This window comes from Scyliorhinus torazame, chromosome 2 (genome assembly GCF_047496885.1).
Source record: "Scyliorhinus torazame isolate Kashiwa2021f chromosome 2, sScyTor2.1, whole genome shotgun sequence".
NCBI classification, from domain to species: domain Eukaryota; kingdom Metazoa; phylum Chordata; class Chondrichthyes; order Carcharhiniformes; family Scyliorhinidae; genus Scyliorhinus; species Scyliorhinus torazame.
In genome coordinates this window covers 303,267,595-303,287,665 of record NC_092708.1, presented here as the reverse complement: position 1 = coordinate 303,287,665, position 20,071 = coordinate 303,267,595, and the positions used below count along the sequence as shown (strand labels likewise).

General features: G+C 48.7%; 1 protein-coding gene across 3 annotated transcripts in view; it reads left to right on the top strand.

Annotated features, from left to right (window-relative positions):
* Window positions 1-20,071, top strand: part of mia2 (MIA SH3 domain ER export factor 2) — a 145,699-nt gene that overhangs the window by 109,782 nt on the left and 15,846 nt on the right. For all 3 annotated transcript variants that reach the window (XM_072489035.1, XM_072489045.1, XM_072489039.1), the window contains 5 exons: window positions 222-312; window positions 7,364-7,502; window positions 12,189-12,290; window positions 12,368-12,428; window positions 13,733-13,768. In XM_072489035.1, the coding sequence (XP_072345136.1) occupies window positions 222-312; window positions 7,364-7,502; window positions 12,189-12,290; window positions 12,368-12,428; window positions 13,733-13,768 (429 nt within the window). The remainder of the gene's footprint in view (window positions 1-221; window positions 313-7,363; window positions 7,503-12,188; window positions 12,291-12,367; window positions 12,429-13,732; window positions 13,769-20,071) is intronic.

The following is a 20,071-nucleotide window of genomic DNA, read 5'->3' as shown; positions in this document are numbered from 1 at the left end:
TAATTCTTAACTGCCCTCTGAAATGACCTTGCAAGGTCAATTCAAGGGCAATTGGGAATGGGCAACAAATGCTGGTCTTGCCAGCGACACCCACATTACAGAAAATATATATTACATAATTAGTCCTTAGATCTTTACAAATATTTACAGATAATACAACAATATATATAATATATGTGATTTTTTTTTTAAAGCCTTGTTTTTAATTTTTTTTTTCCTAGTTAAATGCCGGCTTGAAGTCAGTGGAAGAAGAAAGAAATCACATCCACAGCAAGTTGTCTGATGAGATCAAAGCAAAGCAAGAGCTCATGGGTAAATACAAAAACTTCAACATTCATACATTCATTGTAGCATATTATTACACCACGAGTGGGTTGTGGGTTATTTTTAAGAAGCAACAAAACTTCTTGAAATAATTGCATTGGTATATTATCATAATTCCTAAATTTAGTGCATTAAATTCTGCTGTTCTCAGTAATTTTACTGGGCTAAGACAGCTGGTTTGTAATGCAGAACAAGACCAGCAGCGCAGGTTCAATTCCCGTTCCAGCCTCCCCAAACAGGTGCCGGAATGTGGCAACTAGGGGCTTTTCACACTAATTTCATTGAAGCCTACTTGTGACAATAAGCGATTATTATTATTAATTTTAGGACAAAACAAGCAACTGATATTTCTGCTTGAATATAGGTATCTGGTGCCATTGAGTGCTGTCACTGTGATCTTAATTTCAAACAATCTGGTTAATTATGAATGAGAAAATTCTTTAAATCATCCATCTCAAAAACCTTGTAGTCTCTGGATCAGAAAGTCTAGCTCTTTTGTATTCACTCTCTCGTTAGACTAGTAACATAAAAGATAGCAAGTGTTTTTTTTAATATATGAAAGGTAAGAGAGAGGCAAGAATAGACATTGGACCATTTGAAAATGAGGCTGGAGAAGTAGTAATAGGAAACAAAGAAATGGCAGGGGAACGGAATAGTTACTTTGCATCAGTCTTCACGGTGGAAGACACCAGTGGGAAACCAGGCCTTCAGGAGAATCAGGGAGCAGAGGTGAGTGTAGTGGGCATCACTAAGGAGAAGGTTTGGGGAAACTGAAAGGTCTGAAGGTGGATAAATCACCAGGATTCGTTGGACTATACCCCAGGCTTCTAAAAGAGATAGCTGAGGAGATTGTGGATGCATTGGTGGTGATCTTTCACTACTCTCACCACTTGTCAATGGGAGTTCCCATTGTAGCCACCCCAAACTGCCAGAAAACCCGCCGGCAGGGGTACACCAGAGGCAGGAAAAGTGAATTGCAATGCCCAGTGTATTCTGGCCACTGTGCTTTCCTGCATTTTATGGATTTGTTATGTTTAACAAATTTTAAGCCCTTATTTCAAGAAGCAATTCATTTGGCAGGTTAAGGGAATGTCATAAATGTGTTTTTATGGACTCTTTGAAGAGTATTTCACAAGTTTATAAGAGTATGGATAGAAAATTATTTGGCGGGGACTTCCGGCGGCGGCCATGGAATGAAAGGTCGCACATTTGGCAGCTCCCGCTCATGGTGGTCTTTTTGTGGCTCTTACGCCAGATTGCTGTAGTAATTTTGTGAAGTAAAGGGGTAGATTTTTTTTTAAATTTCAGAAGCAGGAACAGAAGCAGGGGACCCCTAGTTTATGGAGCTGCGCCCCAGGAAAAATCGGAAAAGGAGGAATCAGAAGTTAGTGGCGAGTGAGGACCAGATTTTGAGTGTGGCAATGACGAATGCACAGGGTTTGATCCCGCCAGCTCAGTGGTCGACGGACCAGTTGGTGAGCTTCTTGAATGAGAAGTTCTCCCAACAACTTAAGGAATGTGCGGAGGACCTGGCCCGAGCGGTGGACTCGATCAAGGCGATGGTTGACCTCGTGGAGGCGAGACTGACGGCCCAGGGACAGGCGATCCAGAGGTTGGAGGAGCAGGCAGGGGAGCATGAGGAGCAGTCCACCTCGACGGCAGCAGAGATCGGGATGCTGCAGGACCAGCAGAAGCGACTGTTGGAGAAAGTGGAGGACCTGGAGAACCATTTACGGAGGCAGAACATCCAGATCGTGGGCCTGCCAGGTGGGAAAGACGGATCGGATGCAGGTGCGTATGTGGGGAAGATGCTGGAGAAGCTGATGGGTGAAGGTGCGTTCGACAAGCCGTTGGAGGTGGACCAGGCCCACAGGGCACTTATAAGTAAGCCCCAGGGGCGTGAGCCACCGAGGGCGATGGTGGTACGACTACATCGGTTCCTAGACAAGGAACGTATTATGAGATGGGCCAGGCAGACGAAGCGGTGTGTGTGAGAAGATGCCGAGATCCAGGTGTACCAGGACTTGGGAGAAGAACTCACAAAGGAGGGCGAGTTTCAATAAGGTCAAGTCGGCCCTATATGCGAAAGGAATAAAGTTTTGTCTGCTTTACCCGGCCCGTCTATAGATAACCTATGAGGGTCGGGACCGGTACTTTGGCTCGCCGGAGGACTTGGTGGACTTCGGGAAAGACAAAAAACTGACGGGAGAATGAAGACCTTCAACTATGAATGTGGGGAACTGAGCTATAGGCTATGTTTTGTAAAAACTTTCAACTTTCAACGTTTAATTTGCGATGTTTGGAATGACATTTGAGACTTTGTATATATATTTTCTTTTCCGTTTATCATCCGGTTCTGTTTGAGGTTAGTTGACTAGATAATACTTTGTTAAGGGAGATGGGGTAGGCCTTTGTGCTCGGACCTTTGGAGGGATTGTTTGTTTGTTTTTGCTTCTTGCCATTGTTTTGGGAGTTTGCATTAAGAGCGGGGGGGGGGGGGGGGGAATCAGTGGGGGGTAGGATGCTAGACGCCAGGGGTGGGGGCTGCCAGGCTAGCTGGGAAGACTAGTTCACGGAAGCATAGTGGGGGAGTGAGCTGAAGATCCAATGTAGGGGGTGTGTGATAGACTGCTGACGGGGAGGGGACTTTTAGTTTGGTGGAGGAGAAGAGCTGATGACGGTAGCTGCCGGAGGGTGGGCCAGGTGAGGTGCAGGGCCTGGGCCAAAGGCTGGCCTAGGAGAGGCTATGGCTGATCGGAGGGTGCCCCCTGACCAGGTTGCTCACCCCCCCCCCCCGCGACCAGGTTGCTCACCCCCCCGACCAGGTTGCTCACCCCCCGATCAGGTTGCTCACTCCTGACCAGGTTGGTCACCCCCCGACCAGGTTGCTCACCCCCCGATCAGGTTGCTCACTCCCGACCAGGTTGGTCACCCCCCGACCAGGTTGCTCACCCCCCGATCGGGTTGCTCACCCCCCGATCAGGTTGCTCACCCCCCGATCAGGTTGGTCACCCCCCGACCAGGTTGGTCACCCCCCGACCAGGTTGGTCACCCCCCGACCAGGTTGCTCACCCCCGACCAGGTTGGTCACGTGGAATGTTCGTGGACTGAATGGGCCGGTCAAAAGCGCCCGTGTGTACGCACACTTGAGTCAATGAAGGCGGATGTGGCCATGCTGCAGGAAACGCACTTTAAAGCTGGAAGACCAGGTTAGATTGAGGAAGGGATGGGTCGGGCTGGTGTTTCACCCGGGATTGAACTTTAAAACCAATCTGGTGGCAATTTTGGTCAACAAAAGGGTGGCTTTCAGGAAAGTAGAGGCAGACCCGGGGGGTAGATTTATTATGGTTAGCGGGAAGCTGGAGGGAATGGCTGTGGTGCTGGTGAATATATACGCCCCAAACTGGGATGATGTTGAGTTCCTCAGGAGGGTGCTAGGGAAGATTCCGGACTTGGACTCGCACTGACTTATTATGGGGGGGTGGATTTCAACACAGTCCTGGAAACGTGTGTCAGGCTTAGCCTGATCCAGTTCAAGGTGGTTCATAGGGCCCACATGACGGTAGCCCAGATGAGTAGGTTTTTCGAAGAGGTGGAGGACCGGTGCGGACACTGCGGGGGAAGCCCGGCGAATCATGTGCATATGTTCTGGGCGTGTCCGAAGCTGAGGGGATTGTGGCAGGAATTTGTGGACGTCATGTCAGAGGTCCTGGAAGGGAGGGTGGCTAGGAGTCCAGAAATGGCAATATTTTGTGGTATTGGAAGATCCTTGGGCCCGGGGGGTGGAGGGAGGCCGATGTTCTGGCCGCCTTCTCCCTGGTGGCCCGGAGGCGGATTTTGCTGGGATGGAGGGACTCGGAACCTCCAAAGCCAGGAGCGTGGGTCAGTGACATGGCAGGGTTTCTCAGGCTGGAAAAGATTAAGTTTGCCTTGAGAGGTTGAAATCAGGGGTTTGCTCGGAGGTGGCAGCCGTTCATCAACTTTAGGGGAAACTGAACATCAGCAGAAGGGGGGGAGGGGGGGGAGGGAAAGGGGGGGAGAAAATGGGAAGCATGGCAGTGTAACATAAGAACAGGGAATCTATTATACAGGTAGTTAGGAGCTAGGGCGGGAGGGTAGTTGGGTATGTTATTGTGATGTGGTTGCGTGCGTCGTGCAGCTAGGTTGTTTAGAATGTTAATTTGTTAAACTGTAAAAATTACAACTGCTTCAATAAAATATTTTCTTTAAAAAAAATATTATTTGGCTGACAGGAAATCTGAGGATCAAAGTCAATACTTGTTGCTAGCATCAGAGAAAGTTTGGAAATGCTCTAAATCCATCTTTTACCTTTTGAGATTTTTTAATATAGTACAAATTTGACAGCACAGCGGTACAAGGTTTATATGCTGTAAAAGACCTCCGGATGCCATGGAAAGGTGGTAGATGCAATTCGCTGCAGAGAAGTAGGAGGTATAAATTTTGGGAGGAAAAACATGGAATGGGAGTATCCATCAATGGAAAAAGATGGATAGGTGTACGTACAGAGAAATTTAAGAAATAAAATTTGTCAGTATAAATGCAAATAGCCAAGAAGGCCAAGGGTTTCATAAATAGCCATAGAATAGAGAAGCAAAGAAATAATACATTTTTGCAAGTGACTTACCAGTTAATCCATTGTGTGCAGTTTTGGGTACCTCATTATAACAATAACCTCAATATAAAGATATTCATGAAGGCCTGCCTTCTCAACCTTGCCCCTTGACTGAGGTGTGGTGATCCTCAGGTTAAATCACAACCAGTCAGCTCTCCCCCTCGAAGGGTAAAGTAGCGTATGGTCACCTGGGACTATGGCAACTTTACACTTTCACACAATATAGGAAGGACCTTAAAGCAAGAGACATTGTACAGTGAACTACCACTATGAGACCAGGAATGAGTGGAGACTTGAGGTACCAAAATTATTTCCACAGGAATTAGGAAGAAATTGAATTGGATTACTTCATATAGTTGATGGTTCTATTAAAGTGATTAAGAATGTATTTTTTCCTGCAATTAGGGGGTCGATGATGTAGGTCATCAATGTAAATTTGTTACTAGTATAAGAAAGGTTAGGAGAAATTTCTAAAGTAAAAGTTGGACAATTAAATGTAATGCTGCTGGAAGTAGTTAAGGCAGAATCGTGCATGTTTGAAGGGGGTAGTGGTTATATGATGCAAGGATAGAATGTAGGACAGTTAGATTATTTTTGAATTGTAGCAAAGAGTCTGTGAATGGCCTCCTTCACCAAAGCAAACTTTTATAGTTCACTGAATCTTCTGCTAAAGTAAGCATCTCTTTCTTTTGTAATTGTCTGTGAAACAGTCAGTCTCACTTGGACATCATGCATCATTGATTAAATGGTGCCTTCCTGTTACATTTTCTGAAAGTGTTCTTAACACAAATCCTACATTCAATATGCTTACATTGGCGTTTTGTGTGCAACTTTAACTCGTATTTCTTTGTGTTGATATCTTGATTCACTTCATTTGTTAGGGAGACAAAAGTAGTTTTAAGGGATTTATATTGGGAAACATAAGAAATAAGGAAGGATAAAACCTATAGTTAAAATCATGCTGGACAAAAGAGTGTGTATGTGTGGGGGTTGGATCTGTTCCAACTGGGTATCTATTGTGCTTAGAGTGGGCTATGGCGTGAAGAGCAAATAAGCCTGCATGAGTATGCGGGTTTTGCTTAGCAACTTGATGCCATTTTTGAGGTAAAAAGGGCTTTTGTTCCTGATTTAGTTTAATTTGTGGGCAGTTGATGCCAGGACACCAAGAAATGAACATCTCTGAACTCTACAAGAAGAAAGACTGAGCAGAACCGGAGCTTCAAAGAAGCAGGCTTCCCAAACAAACAGTTATAATCCAGATAACCAGGGAATTGGGACAGAAAGAATGTCTTAAGCCAACTGTTCAGAGAACAGAGATCAAGGTATTGTTCAGAAAAATTCAAGGAAGAGTAAACAAAGTGTTCTGAGTTAAAGAAACAGTTGCAGTAACTAAATTTAAAGTGGGACAGCAGACTTCAGAGGTAAATCAAAAGTTTGATGCCATTTTGATAAAAACTGGGAATCAAGAGTTAAAGCAGCTCTGAACAGTTTGTGCAACACTCAAGACAAAGGAACCCCAGAAATGAGAGGTGTACTCTGGATACTGGATTCATTGGTACAAGTGGAGTGGAAGTTGTTTTAATAATAATAATAATAATAATAACTTATTGTCACAAGTAGACTTCAATGAAGTTACTGTGAAAAGCCCCTAGTCGCCACATTCCGATGCCTGTTTGGGGAGGCCGGTACAAGAATTGAACCCGCACTGCTGGCCTTGCTCTGCATTACAAGCCAGCTGTTTAGCCCACTGTGCTAAATCAGGCCACAGAGCCATTTGGAAAATCTGGATTGGATTTCAGAATGCAAACCACTAATGGAAAGCATTATTGTAAAAGAAGATTTTAAAGAGTGTTTTTTTGGGGGAATGGAATTTTGAAACTCTCCTGTGACAACCATCTATCTGAGGAAAAACCAACAGCCATTCACTTGGCTTCAGGGCAGAGTGTGTGTATTTGACCACAGCCAATTTGTATGCTCACAGGGACGTTGTGTTACTGAGGCTATTCTAGTTTAAGATATACGTTGTTATCCAAGTTAACCTTAAAATCTGTACATAGTTGTGAAGCTAAGGGGAGAGTGAAGGAGTAGTGCTTCATAATCCAATGTTTCATGTTTAAGAAATATTTTTTTTTTGTTGTTGAAACTAATCAGCAGTCCTGTGACTCTGTTCCTCCATGTTTTCTAAAAACAAGTAAAAGTTATAGTGTTTTGAGCCAGAGTCCAATTGTTCGATCGTCCACTCTTGTTGTAACATCACCTGGGATCGTAACACATGGTTAATATTTGTATAATTTTCACAATTCTCTTAAAAATTCATTTCATGGCCATCTTGGTATGGAGACTCTCAAGTAAAATATTACGGAACGTACAATGTATTCATGGACCGTTTTTCTTTCCATTTGGCAGAGCGAATTGAAAAACTTCAATTAGAACAAACTTCAGTACAACATGAAACAATTCAATTTGAGACCGAATATAAGACCATGCAGCAGAAGTTAAAGATCATGACAGAATTGTACCATGAGAAAGAAATGGAGCTTCAAAGGTATCACATTCCGACTGAGGCAGAATTTAAATTAAACAGAATCTTGCGGGACATGGAATTATGTTTGGAAATCAATTAGTCTTAGAGCAATGTTTCAGGTCTGTTTGTAGTAATAAAATGCTGAATTTGGTGTATACTCTTAGTCCTGATCTCAGCCTTCCCACTGGGGGAGAAACACAGTTAAGGCCAGATCCTTTCCTAATAGGAGAGGGAAGAATATGAGGAAACATTGCCTCGCCCTCACAAGCACATTCTTTTCCGCACCAATAATGATAACCTGTTGATTAGTCAAGTGATGAGATAATATATGATTCACTGAGATGTGGAAGAGAAGAAAATAATTAAGAATGAAATTATAGGACTTCCGGTGGCGGCTATGAGGGAGTAGGTCGCACATTTGGTGGCTCCTGTTTCGGTCGGACTTTTGGACCTTTTCCCCCGACGTTTTTGCGCTTTTAAGCGTGGAACTGGAAAGCAATAGTATTCAGGCACAGGACCCATACAGAATTGTATGGAGCTAAGAAGTCGGAGGGACCGTAAACAGCAGAAGAAGTGGTTGAGTAAGGGCACAGTGGAGGCTGTGAGAGAGACCAGGATGGCTGGTGTTCAGAGCAAGGTGCCGACAGCCCAGCCCACAATGGAGCAGCTGCTGCAGACTATGCAGGAGGGCTTTTTGGCTCTGAAGCATGACAACTTGGAGCCGCTACAGAAGTCGATTGACCGGATGGGAAAAAGGCTGGATGATCAGGCTGAGAAGCTCCAGCAGTTGGAGAAGTCAGTGGAGGAGCAGGTTGACTTTCAAACAGTGGCGGATGTGGAGATTCGGAGGCTGAGGGACCAGCAAAAAGTGCTTCTGGAAAGGTTGGAGGACCAGGACAACAGATCTCGCCGGCAGAACGTGAGAATCGTGGGCCTTCCGGAGGGGGCAGAGGGGCTAGACGCTGCCGTGTATGTGGAGGGTATGTTTCAGAGGTTGCTGGGGAACGAGGTGATCACCGCGCCCGCCGGTGGTGGACAGGGCACACAGAGTGCAGGTGAGGCAGCCGCGACGAGGGGATTCCCCCACGAGCGATGGTGGTACGCTTTCACAGGTACCTGGACAAGGAATGGGTGCTGCAATGGGCAAAGAGCACACAAAGCTGTACTTAGGACAATACCACCCTGCGTGTTTACCAAGATTTGAGCGCTGATGTGGCCAGGAAGAGGGGAGGCTACAGGCAGGTGAAGGAGATACTGTATAAAAACAAGGTGAAATTCGGCTGCTTTTTCCGGCGCGATTGTGGGTTACGTATGAGGGTCAGCACCACTATTTCGAGGAACCCGAAGAGGCGATGGACTTCGTTAAGACAGCAAGGGCTGGCCCTGAGCTGAGGACGTTTGGACTCATGTTAGAGCTTTTAACTATATGTGGTGTCTCTCCCGTTTTGAAAATTGCCTGCATGTTTGGGTCTGTTTTTGTCGTTTCTTTTTTCAACCTTTTTAGGGTGTTGGGAAGTGGTAGGGATGTGGGTTGTTTTTTTTGCGTGGTTTACCTGAATGTTTCCTGTTTGGGCTCTTTGATTAGTAAGAGTTTGGCTGGGGGGAAAATAATAAAGAAAACACTTAAAGGGGTTGGGTTAAAATGGATGCTTATGGGAAACTTTGTGCAATCTTTTTCTGTGTCTGTATGGGAAGGACTGAGAGTGCCTGTTATTTCTTATCTCTTTTTCTTTTCTTGTTTAACTTGAATTGTGCTATTGTGGGGGTTGTTTATGACTTGTATAGAGTGTTTGCTTAAGTAAGGCTGATCTTGGGAAGTGGTATGGATGGGTCGGGGGAGGGGTGACTTGGAACAATGGGTGGGAGACGCACTGGCGCCGAGGCTGGGAGCCCCAGGCTAACTGAGTGGGGCTGGTCAATGGAAGCCGAGGTGGGGGGTGTGCATATAGTTAGATTGGAGCAGGGGTTAGGTGATAGGATGGTGTTGCAAGGGGGGAGTCGTTCTACTGACGGGGATGGAACTGGGCATGGCAACAATGAGGAGGTCATGGGTGGAGCCGGTCAGGAGGCGGGTCAGATGAAGCGCGACACATGGCGGGAGGACTGGCCAAGGAAAGGGGATGGCTGATTGGCAAAGGGTGGGGGCGAAGTGCCCCCCAACCAGGCTGATCACCTGGAATGTTAGAGGGTTAAACGGACCAGTGAAGAGGGCGCGTGTGTTTGCGCATCTGCGGGTTCTGAAGGCGGACATAGTCTTGCTGCAGGAGATGCACCTGAAAGTGGCAGACCAGGTTAGGTTAAGGAAGGGCTGGGTCAGTCAGGTCTTTCATTCCGGGCTTGATTCTAAGACGAGGGGGGTTGCGATCCTTATTAATAAAAGGGTACAATTTGAGGCAGAGGGCACATTCGTGGATGGGGGTGGCAGGTTCGTTATGGTGAGGGGTAAGCTCGAAGGGGTGAGAGTAGTCCTGATCAGTGTGTATGCCCCTAATTGGGACGATGTGGATTTTATTAGGAGGATGCTAGGGAAGATGCCCGACTTGGACTTGCGTAAGCTGATCATGGGCTCTTAATACTGTCCTGGACCCGAGCCTCGACCGGTCATGTTCAAGAATGGTCAGGTTGCCAGCGATGGCAAAGGAACTGAGAGGGTTCATGGAGCAAACGGGGGGAGTAGATCCGTGGAGATTTAGCCAGCCGATGGCGAGGGAGTTCTCGTACTACTCCCACGTCCACAAGGTGTATTCCCGAATGGACTACTTTGTTGTGAGTAGGGACCTGCTGGCCGGAATGGTGGGGGCAGAATATTCGGCAATTGCCATATCGGACCATGTTCCGCACTGGGTAGACCTGCAGTTTTGTAAGGACAGCTTTCAGCGCCCGCCATGGAGGCTGGAAGTTGGATTACTCGCGGACGAGGCGGTGTGTGAGAGGCTGAGGAAATACATGCAGAATTACCTGCAGGTGAACGTTACTGGAGAAGTCTCGGCAGCGGTGCTCTGGGAGGCACTGAAGGCAGTGGTGAGAGACGTACAATGACAGGACAGATGGGGCAGAGAAGGATCAACTGATTAAGGAAATTCTACAGACGGACAGAAGTTACGCGGAATCCCCGAGGCCAGACATACTCAGGAAACGACAGAGGCTGCAGGCCGAATTTGGGGTGCTGACTACAGGCAAGGCAGTAGAGCAGCTTAGAAAGGTAAAAGGCGCGATTTATGAGCATGGGGAGAAGCGGGAAGCGGCTAGGGAAATAGGGAGGGTAGTGGATGGGGAAGGTAATCTAGTGGGTGACCCGGCAGGGCTGAACAAGGTCTTTAGGGACTTTTATAGGAAGCTGTACACTTCGGAACCACCCGGAGGACCGGGGGGGGGGGGGGGATGAGGTGATTCCTGGACGGACTGACCTTCCCAAGAGTGGGGAGGGGGTTGGTGGACGGACTGGGGTCCCTGGTCAGGATCGAAGAGGTATTGGGGGGCCTGAAGGTCATGCAGTCGGGTAAAGCCCCGGGGCTGGATGGGTATCCGGTGGAGTTTTACAAAAAATTTGCCGGGATAATGGGGCCGGTGCTGTGTCTGGGCAGAAGCCCTGAGCAGAGTAAACACGACCGCAACATGCGCCAGGCTCAGCCTGATCCAGTTTAAGGTCGTGCACTGGGCCCACATGACGGTGGCCCGGATGAGCAAATTCTTCGGGCTGGAGGACAAGTGTGCTAGATGCGCCGGAGGGCCGGCTAACCATGTAACCATGTTCTGGTCGTACCCTAAACTCAGGGGGTATTGGCAGGGATTCGCAGATGTCATGTCCCGGATTTTGAAAACTGGGGTGGTAATGAGCCCTGAGCTGGCAATCTTTGGGGTTTCGGAGGTCCCGGGAGTCCAGGGTGAGAAAGAGGCCGACGTTCTTGCCTTTGATTCCCTGATAGCCCGCCGACAAATACTGTTAGCATAGAGTGACTCAAAGCCTCCGAGGGCTGAGGTATGGCTATCGGACATGGCGAGCTTTCTTGGCCTAGAGAAAGTCAAGTTCGCCTTGAGAGGTTCGCTACTAGGGTTCGCCCGAAGGTGGCAGCTATTTATTGACTTCTTCACAGAGGAGTAAGCGTTAGCAGAGGGGGGGCTAGGGTAGAGTAGAGGCGAGTAGAGTCGGGGGATATTGAGGCAGGACCTTGCGTGAACAGAGCCGTGGTTTGCACTATGTTTAATTTGTGCCTTGACTTTTTTTTTGTACTGTACAATGTCACTTTTTCTATATGCCTAAAATACCTCAATAAAATTGTTTGTTTAAAAAAACGAATGAAATTATATTTTTCAACAATTTATATTTGAATTTTATATTCAAAAGAGGCCAAATATCCAATTGTGATCAGCAGTAATTTTGAGCTCGTTATGATTTAGGAGGCCAAATTTAATTTGCAAAGTTTGCTCTTTTTTAGCCACTAATTACCTCTGGTGCTGGCTGGTTAGAGGTGATGGTAAAGAGGGAACAATTTCCTTATACTGAACATAATCTTTTTCAGAGAAACTGCTAAAAACTCCCAGTAAAAATTCCTGAATCAATTGGTTGCTAGATATTAATCCATCTGCTGATGGCACTAACCCATCACCTTGTAAAACTTTGTTAAGGATGCCTATTCTTTAAATGAATGGGATATAAGTTGTAAGGCTGTGAATAATTTTTGTATTTGGTGGTTGCATCATCCATAGAAATCTGACGCTGGAAGAGCATCAGCGCCTGCAGAAGGAAGAGAAGCTTTCTGAAGTTGATGAAAAGATTAACCAAGCAACTGAAGAACTCAGTGTTTATAGGTGAGTGAAGTTTTCAGTTTGTTAATATCGCATTGATTGTGAATTCAGATTTTGTTAATGTTTTGCTTTCTTTGCAGGCAACGTGCTAAAGATCTTGAAGAAGAATTAGATAAAACTATACAGTCATATAAAAATCAAGTACGTAAAAGAAAGTTGTTGCTGTTTGCTCAATAATCTGATTTTCTACTTTTTAAAAAATCTTCCTGCTGAAATGTACCATCACAAAGGTTGCCTACTGTTAAAACACGCAATACATCTTTGTCACCACCAGGCTCAATTATTCCCGTGTTCTTCCCATCAACTCCAATTCATCCAAACCTCTGCTGCCTGTATCATACTCCATACAAAGGGCTGGATTTTGGTCCCTTTCAGGAGTGGAGGCAAGTGGGAGCTGAAGTGGCCCAAGTGGGGCTGGCAAGCAAGTTCCCAGCCTCCAGGCCATTTTTTGCTGAGATCAGGGGGTGGCAGGGCTACTTGTCTGCCTACAATGGGTAGCCAAGTGGGCTCATTAAAAGACACTTGAGGCCATTTGGATTTGTCCCACAGGCAGTAGGAGCCAGTCTAGGTGCCTGGAGGTTTGCACCCAACGGCAGACTGAGTGCCAGCATTCCTGGCCAACCTACAGGCCCTCCCTGCCTGCCTGGGTCCACAGGCCCTCCCCTGTAGAGGGGTTACCACCAGCACCACCACCGCCACCTCCGAGTGGTGGTGCAGCTGCAAAAACATTTCATTTATTATCTTAAAACACATGAGAGAGGATGCTTCTAATTTGAAGTGCTGTATCTCTTACTTACTCCCTGTTACAGTTCAAGCTCAAAGGCCTCTGATTAGCCCACCAGTTTGGAAAGCCCATCCACCGCCCTTGATTGGGCGAACTTGTGAAAATCATAGTTTGTGACTGACTCACTGACCCATGTTGTCTCCTGGTCCCCAATGCCTCCACTTTAAAATGTTCCTGTGTTTAAATCACCTTGCACCTTTCTGTCTCTCTAACTTTCTCCAGCCCTGTATCAACTCTGTGTTCCTCCAACTCTGGTCACTTCTTTCATTGCCCTCTCACCTCTCTTTGTTACACTTTGTTCTAGAATTTGCTTTCTAAATCTCTCTGGCTTTCCGTCTCTCTTCCATTTAAGGCCCACTTGAAACTACATGCCTTTTCATTCTTTGACTTTGTATTGACTGGTCTGATTCTGCTTCTATGAAATACCTAGGGATATTTTTCTACATTCAAAGTGCTAGATTAATGCAGATTGCTGTATATGCACATTATTGCGCCATATCGGAAACAAATAACATTCAACACATTAAATTGAACTTGGAAAACAGGATCCATTAATAATGTCTATAGATAGTTACATTGTTAGATACATTACTTGAAAATTAGGCTTAATTATTTTATTTAGACAGACTTTAATTCCACAATTTTATATTTGTGTTTACAGATTGTATCTCATGAGAAAAAAGCACATGATAATTGGGTGAGTTTCAGATGTAAAATGCAGTACCATTTGTTTAAATTTGTGGTGTATCAGCTTATCCTCTACAGGGCGGCACGGTATCACAGTGGTTAGCACTGCTGCCTCACAGCGGCAATGACCTGGGTTCAATTCTGGCCTTGGGTGACTGTGTGGAGTTTGTACGTTCTCCCTGTGCCTGTGTGGGTTTGCTCCAGGTACTCCGGTTTCCTCCCACAGTCCAAAGATGTGCGGGTTAGGTGGATTTCCCATGATAAATTGCCCCTTTGTGTCCAAGGATGTGCATGGTAGGTTACAGGTATAGGACAGAGTAGATTGGTCTAGACTCAAATTGGCCTCCTTCTGTGAGTCTATGAATTAAAATATCTTGCATCATAGTGACATACACTTCCTGTTCACAAACCCTTACTTCCAACATTACCACAGTGACTACACTTGAAAAGTTAATTGGTTATAAAGTGCTTTGTGACTTGCTGAGGTTGTGAAAGATGCTATATCAATAAATGCAAGTTCGGGCAGCACGGTGGCGCAGTGGGTTAGCCCTGCTGCCTCACGGCGTCGAGGTCCCAGATTCGATTCCGGCTCTGGGTCACTGTCCATGTGGAGTTTGCACATTCTTCCCGTGTTTGCGTGGGTTTCGCCCCCACAACCCAAAGATGTGCAGGCTAGGTCAATTTGCCATGCTAAATTGCCCCTTAATTGGAAAAATGAATTGGGTACTTTACATTTTTGTTAAAAGAATAAATGCAAGTTCATTCCTTTCTTGTTTCTTTCTTGTTGTCACGTTTTTTTTTTGATCCCACGTTTATGCCAGCATAACTACTATAAATGGCTACATCGATATTTCCCATTCAATTTTCCTATTTCAACTGTCACAGTGTAGTTGATAGCACTGTCTATTAGGTGCCTCAGTGGCGCAAGTTTCTAAAGTCTCTCTTGCTCTCCCATCATCTTGTATATATGAAAAAACCTTTAATTCATCAACTGACAGTTTACTAATTTTGAAAAATAAAAATAATCTTTATTAGTGTCACAAGTAGGCTTAAATTAACACTGCAATGAAGTTACTGTGAAAAGCCCCTAGTCGCCACATTCTGGCACCTATTCAGGTAGACAGAGAGAGAATTCAGGACTTCCGGTTGCGGCGATGCAGAGCTAAGCCGCACGATTCGGCAGCTCCCGCGATCACGGATTTTCGGGCTCTCTAGAGGAGCCCCAACGGGAATTTTTTGAAGACGTTCCGTGTGGGAAGGGAAGAGTGAGGTCCCCCTTCACCGTTTATGGACTGGACCAGAAGCGAAACGGCCAAAAAAGCGGCATTGGAGCAGCGGGAGAAGCGAGGGAAGAAAAACAAAATGGCAGCGGCCGGGGATGAAGTGGAATGTGGGTCGGTGCTGCAAGAGTTCATCAAGCGCTGTTTCGAGGAGCTGCGGAAGGAGATGCTGGCGCCTATGCTGTCGGCGATTGAAGGACTAGGGATGACCCAGAAGGCCCATGAGGTAAAGACCCAGGAGGTGCAGAAAAAAGTCAATGAGAACAAGGATGAGATCTTGGGCCTGGCGGTGAGAGTGGAGGAGCACGAGGCGCTGCATAAGAGGTGGGCGGGAAGATTTGAAGACCTGGAGAACAGGTCGAGGAGAAAGAATCTTCAGATCCTGGGTCTCCCTGAAGGAGTGGAGGGGGCCGATGCCGGGGCATATGCGAGCACGATGCTCGAGTCGATGATGGGTGCGGAGGCCCCTTCGAGGCCTTTGGAGCTGGATGGGGCACACCGGGTGCTGGCGAGGAGGCCCAAGGCTAACGAGCCGCCAAGGGCGATTGTGGTGAGGTTTCACCGTTTCACGGACAGAGAGAGGGTCTTGAAATGGGCCAAGAAAGAACGGAGCAGCAGCTGGGAGAATGCGGAGATCCGAATATACCCGGACTGGAGCACGGAGGTTGCAAAGAGGAGAGCGGGTTTCAACCGGGCCAAGGCGATGCTGCACCGGAAAGGAGTGAGATTCGGAATGTTGCAGCCAGCGTGATTGTGGGTCTCATACAAGGATCAGCACCACTATTTTGAAACGCCTGAAGAGGCTTGGACCTTGATTCAAACTGAAAAGTTGGACTCAAACTGAGGGTTTGTGAGGGTGGGGGGAGATGTTTGATGTTTGTTGTACATAGGGTGTTAATCACGCGCAGGAAATGTTCCACGGGTTGGGGGAGAGAGGATGGGGATGGGGGAAAAGAGACAAGGCCGCGACAGGAGCTGCGCCAGAGGGGGCGGGGTAGGCTTCGGAAAGCGTTTTTTTTTTTACCCGCGCTAGGGAAGAAAGGCGGTAGGGGGAATGGAGGAACGCACACTGATTGAGAGATTCCCACATGGGGGGGTCAATGGGACGGCGGGGGAAGCCGGGGTCAGCAGGTGTCAGCTGACTTACGGGAGTGTTGTGGGGGGAGCAAAAAAGCTAGACACGGGTCTAGTTGGGGGGGTGGGGGGGGGAGAAGAGGGTTGCTGCTGCACTGGCTGAAGGGGAATGGGACACAGAAGAGATGGTCGGGGCGGGGGTCTCCCGTCTGGGGGACTGGAGGGTGAGGGCGGCGCGGGCACGGGACTGGCCTAGAAAAGGAGATGGCTAGTCGGGGGTGGGGGGGTGGGAGGCGAGGCGATAACGTGGAATGTGAGGGGCCTGAATGGGCCGGTAAAGAGGGCCCGAGTGTTCGCGCACTTAAAGGGACTGAAGGCAGAGGTGGTCATGCTCCAGGAGACACATTTGAGGGTGGCGGATCAGGTCAGGTTAAGAAAGGGGTGGGTAGGATAGGTATTCCATTCGGGGCTGGATGCGAAGAACAGAGGGGTGGCAATATTGGTGGGGAAGCGGGTGTCGTTTGAGGCCAAGAATATCGTAGTGGACAACGGAGGTCGATATGTGATGGTGAGCGGTAAGTTGCAGGGGACGTGGGTGGTATTGGTAAATGTATACGCCCCGAACTGGGATGATGCCGGATTCATGAAGCGCATGTTGGGGCGCATTCCGGACCTGAAGGCAGGAAGCTTGATAAAGGGTGGGGATTTTAATACGGTGTTGGACCCAGCACTTGATCGCTCCAGATCTAGGACTGGAAAGAGGCCGGCGGCGGCCAAGGTGCTTAGGGGGTTTATGGATCAGATGGGGGGAGTGGACCCGTGGAGGTTTGCCAGGCCGCAGGCCAGGGAATTTTCTTTTTTCTCCCACGTGCACAAAGCCTACTCCCGGATAGATTTCTTTGTTCTGGGCAGGGCGCTGATCCCGAAAGTGGAGGGAACGGAGTATTCGGCCATAGCCATTTAGATCACGCCCCGCACTGGGTGGAACTGGAGTTGGGAGAGGAGGGGGACCAACGCCCGCTGTGGCGGTTGGATGTGGGACTGCTGGCAGATGAGATGGTGTGTGGGAGGGTGAGGGAGTGTATCGAAAGGTACTTGGAGGTCAACGACAACGGGGGGGTGGGGGTGGTATGGGAGGCGCTGAAGGCGGTGATCAGGGGAGAGTTAATCTCCATCAGGGCTCATAGGGAGAAGATAGAGGGCATGGAAAGGGAGAGGTTAGTGGGGGAGATTTTAAGAGTGGACAGGAGATACGCAGAGGCCCCTGAGGAGGGATTACTTAGGGAAAGGCGACGTCTCCAGACGGAGTTTGACCTGTTGACCACAGGAAAGGCAGAGGCACAGTGGAGGAAAGCGCAGGGGGCGACGTACGAGTATGGGGAGAAGGCGAGTCGGATGCTGGCACAGCAGCTCCGTAAGAGGATGGCAGCGAGGGAAATAGGTGGAGTCAAGGATGGAAGGGGAGCTACGGTGCGGAGTGCGACGAAAGTAAATGAGGCATTCAAGGCCTTCTATGAGGAGCTGTAAAGATCCCAGCCCCCAGCGGGGGAAGAGGAGATGAGACGATTCCTAGACCAACTGAGGTTCCCGAGGGTGGAGGAGCAAGAGGTGGCTGGTTTGGGGGCACCAATTGGGTTGGAGGAGCTGAGCAAAGGTTTGGGGAGTATGCAGGCAGGGAAGGCCCCGGAACCGGACGGGTTCCCGGTTGAGTTCTACAGGAAGTACGTAGACCTGTTGGCCCCGCTGCTAGTGAGGACTTTTAATGAGGCAAGGGAGGGAGGGACCCTGCCCCCGACAATGTCAGAGGCGACGATTTCTTTGATCCTGAAGCGAGACAAGGACCCACTGCAATGTGGGTCGTAAAGGCCGATCCCGCTCCTCAGCGTGGATGCTAAGTTGCTGGCAAAAGTGCTGGCTACGAGGATCGAGGACTGTGTCCCAGGGGTGATTCATGAGGACCAGACGGGATTTGTAAAGGGCAGGCAGCTAAACACCAATGTGCGGCGGCTCCTAAACGTGATAATGATGCCATCGGTGCAGGGAGATAGTGGCAGCTATGGACACGGAGAAGGCCTTTGACCGAGTAGAGTGGGAGTACCTCTGGGAAGTGCTGCGTAGGTTTGGGTTCGGGGGAGGGTTTATTAGTTGGGTTAAGCTCCTTTACAGAGCCCCGGTGGCGAGTGTGGTTACGAATCGGCGGAGGTCGGAGTATTTACATCTGTACCGTGTGACGAGGCAGGGGTGCCCCCTGTCCCCCCTGTTTGCATTAGCAATTGAACCCTTGGCCATATCATTAAGGGAGTCTAGGAAATGGAGGGGGGTGGTCCGAGGGGGAGAGGAGCCTCGAGTGTTGCTTTATGCAGATGACCTGTTGCTGTATGTGGCGGATCCAGTGGAGGGGATGGTGGAGGTCATGCAGACTCTAAGGGAGTTTGGGGATTTTTCGGGCTATAAGCTTAATGTAGGGAAGAGTGAGCTTTTTGTAGTACAGGCAGGAGACCAAGAAAGGGGGATAGGCGATCTACCGCTGAGGAGGGCGTAGGGGAGCTTTCGGTACCTGGGGATCCAGATAGCTAGGAGTTGGGGGGCCCTACATAAACTGAATCTGACGAGACTAATGGAGCAGATGGAGGAGGACTTCAAAAGATGGGACATGTTACCGCTCTCGCTAGCGGGTAGAGTGCAGTCGGTCAAAATGGTGGTCCTTCCGAGGTTTCTCTTTGTGTTTCAGTGCCTTCCCATCGTGATCACCAAGGCCTTTTTTAAGAGGGTAGGCAGGAGCATTATGGGGTTTGTGTGGGCGAATAAGACCCCGAGGGTTTTTGGAGCGCAGTAGGGACCGAGGAGGGTTGGCGCTACCGAATCTGGGGAGTTACTACTGGGCAGCAAATGTGGCGATGATCCGTAAGTGGGTGATGGAGGGAGAGGGGGCGGCATGGAAGAGGTTGGAGATGGCGTCCTGCAAAGGAACGAGCCTGGGGGCGCTGGTGACGGCACCACTGCCTCTCTCGCTGACAAGGTACACCACGAGTCCGGTGGTGGCGGCAACGCTAAAGATCTGGGGCCAGTGGAGACGACACAAGGGTGTGACGGGAGCCTCGGTGTGGTCCCCGATCAGGGGTAACCATCGGTTTGTCCCGGGGAGGATGGACGGGGGGGTTTCAGAGCTGGCATCGGGCGGGGATTAGAAGAATGGGGGACCTGTTCATCGATGGGACGTTTCCGAGCCTAGGCGCGCTGGAGGAGAAGTTTGGGCTACCCCCGGGAAATGCTTTCAGATAGATGCAGGTGAGGGCGTTTGTGAGGCGGCAGGTGAGGGAATTCCCGTTGCTCCCGGCACAGGAAATTCAGGACAGGGTGATCTCGGGCGTATGGGTGGGAGAGGGCAAGGCGTTGGCAATATACCAGGAGATGAAAGAAGAGGGGGAGGCGTTGGTAGAGGAGCTGAAGGGTAAATGGGAGAAGGAGCTGGGGGGTGGAGATTGAGGAAGGGCTATGGGCTGATGCCCTAGGTAGGGTTAATTCCTCTTCCTCGTGTGCCAGGCTTAGCCTGATACAATTTAAGGTGGTTCACAGAGCGCACTTGACGGGGGCGAGGCTGAGTAGGTTCTTTGGGGCAGAGGACAGATGTGGGAGGTGCTCAGGAAGTCTGCCGAACCATGTCCATATGTTTTGGTCATGCCCGGCACTGGAGGGGTTCTGGAGGGGAGTGGCGGGAACAATATCTAAGGTGTTGAAAGCCCCGGTCAAGCCAAGCTGGGGGCTAGCAATATTTGGAGCAGTGGACGAGCCGGGAGTGCAGGAGGCGAAAGGGGCCGGCATTCTGGCCTTTGCGTCCCTAGTAGCCCGGCGAAGGATCTTGCTAATGTGGAAGGAGGCGAAGCCCCCCAGCGTGGAGGCCTGGATAAATGACATGGCAGGGTTCATTAAGCTGGAGAGGATAAAGTTTGCCTTGAGAG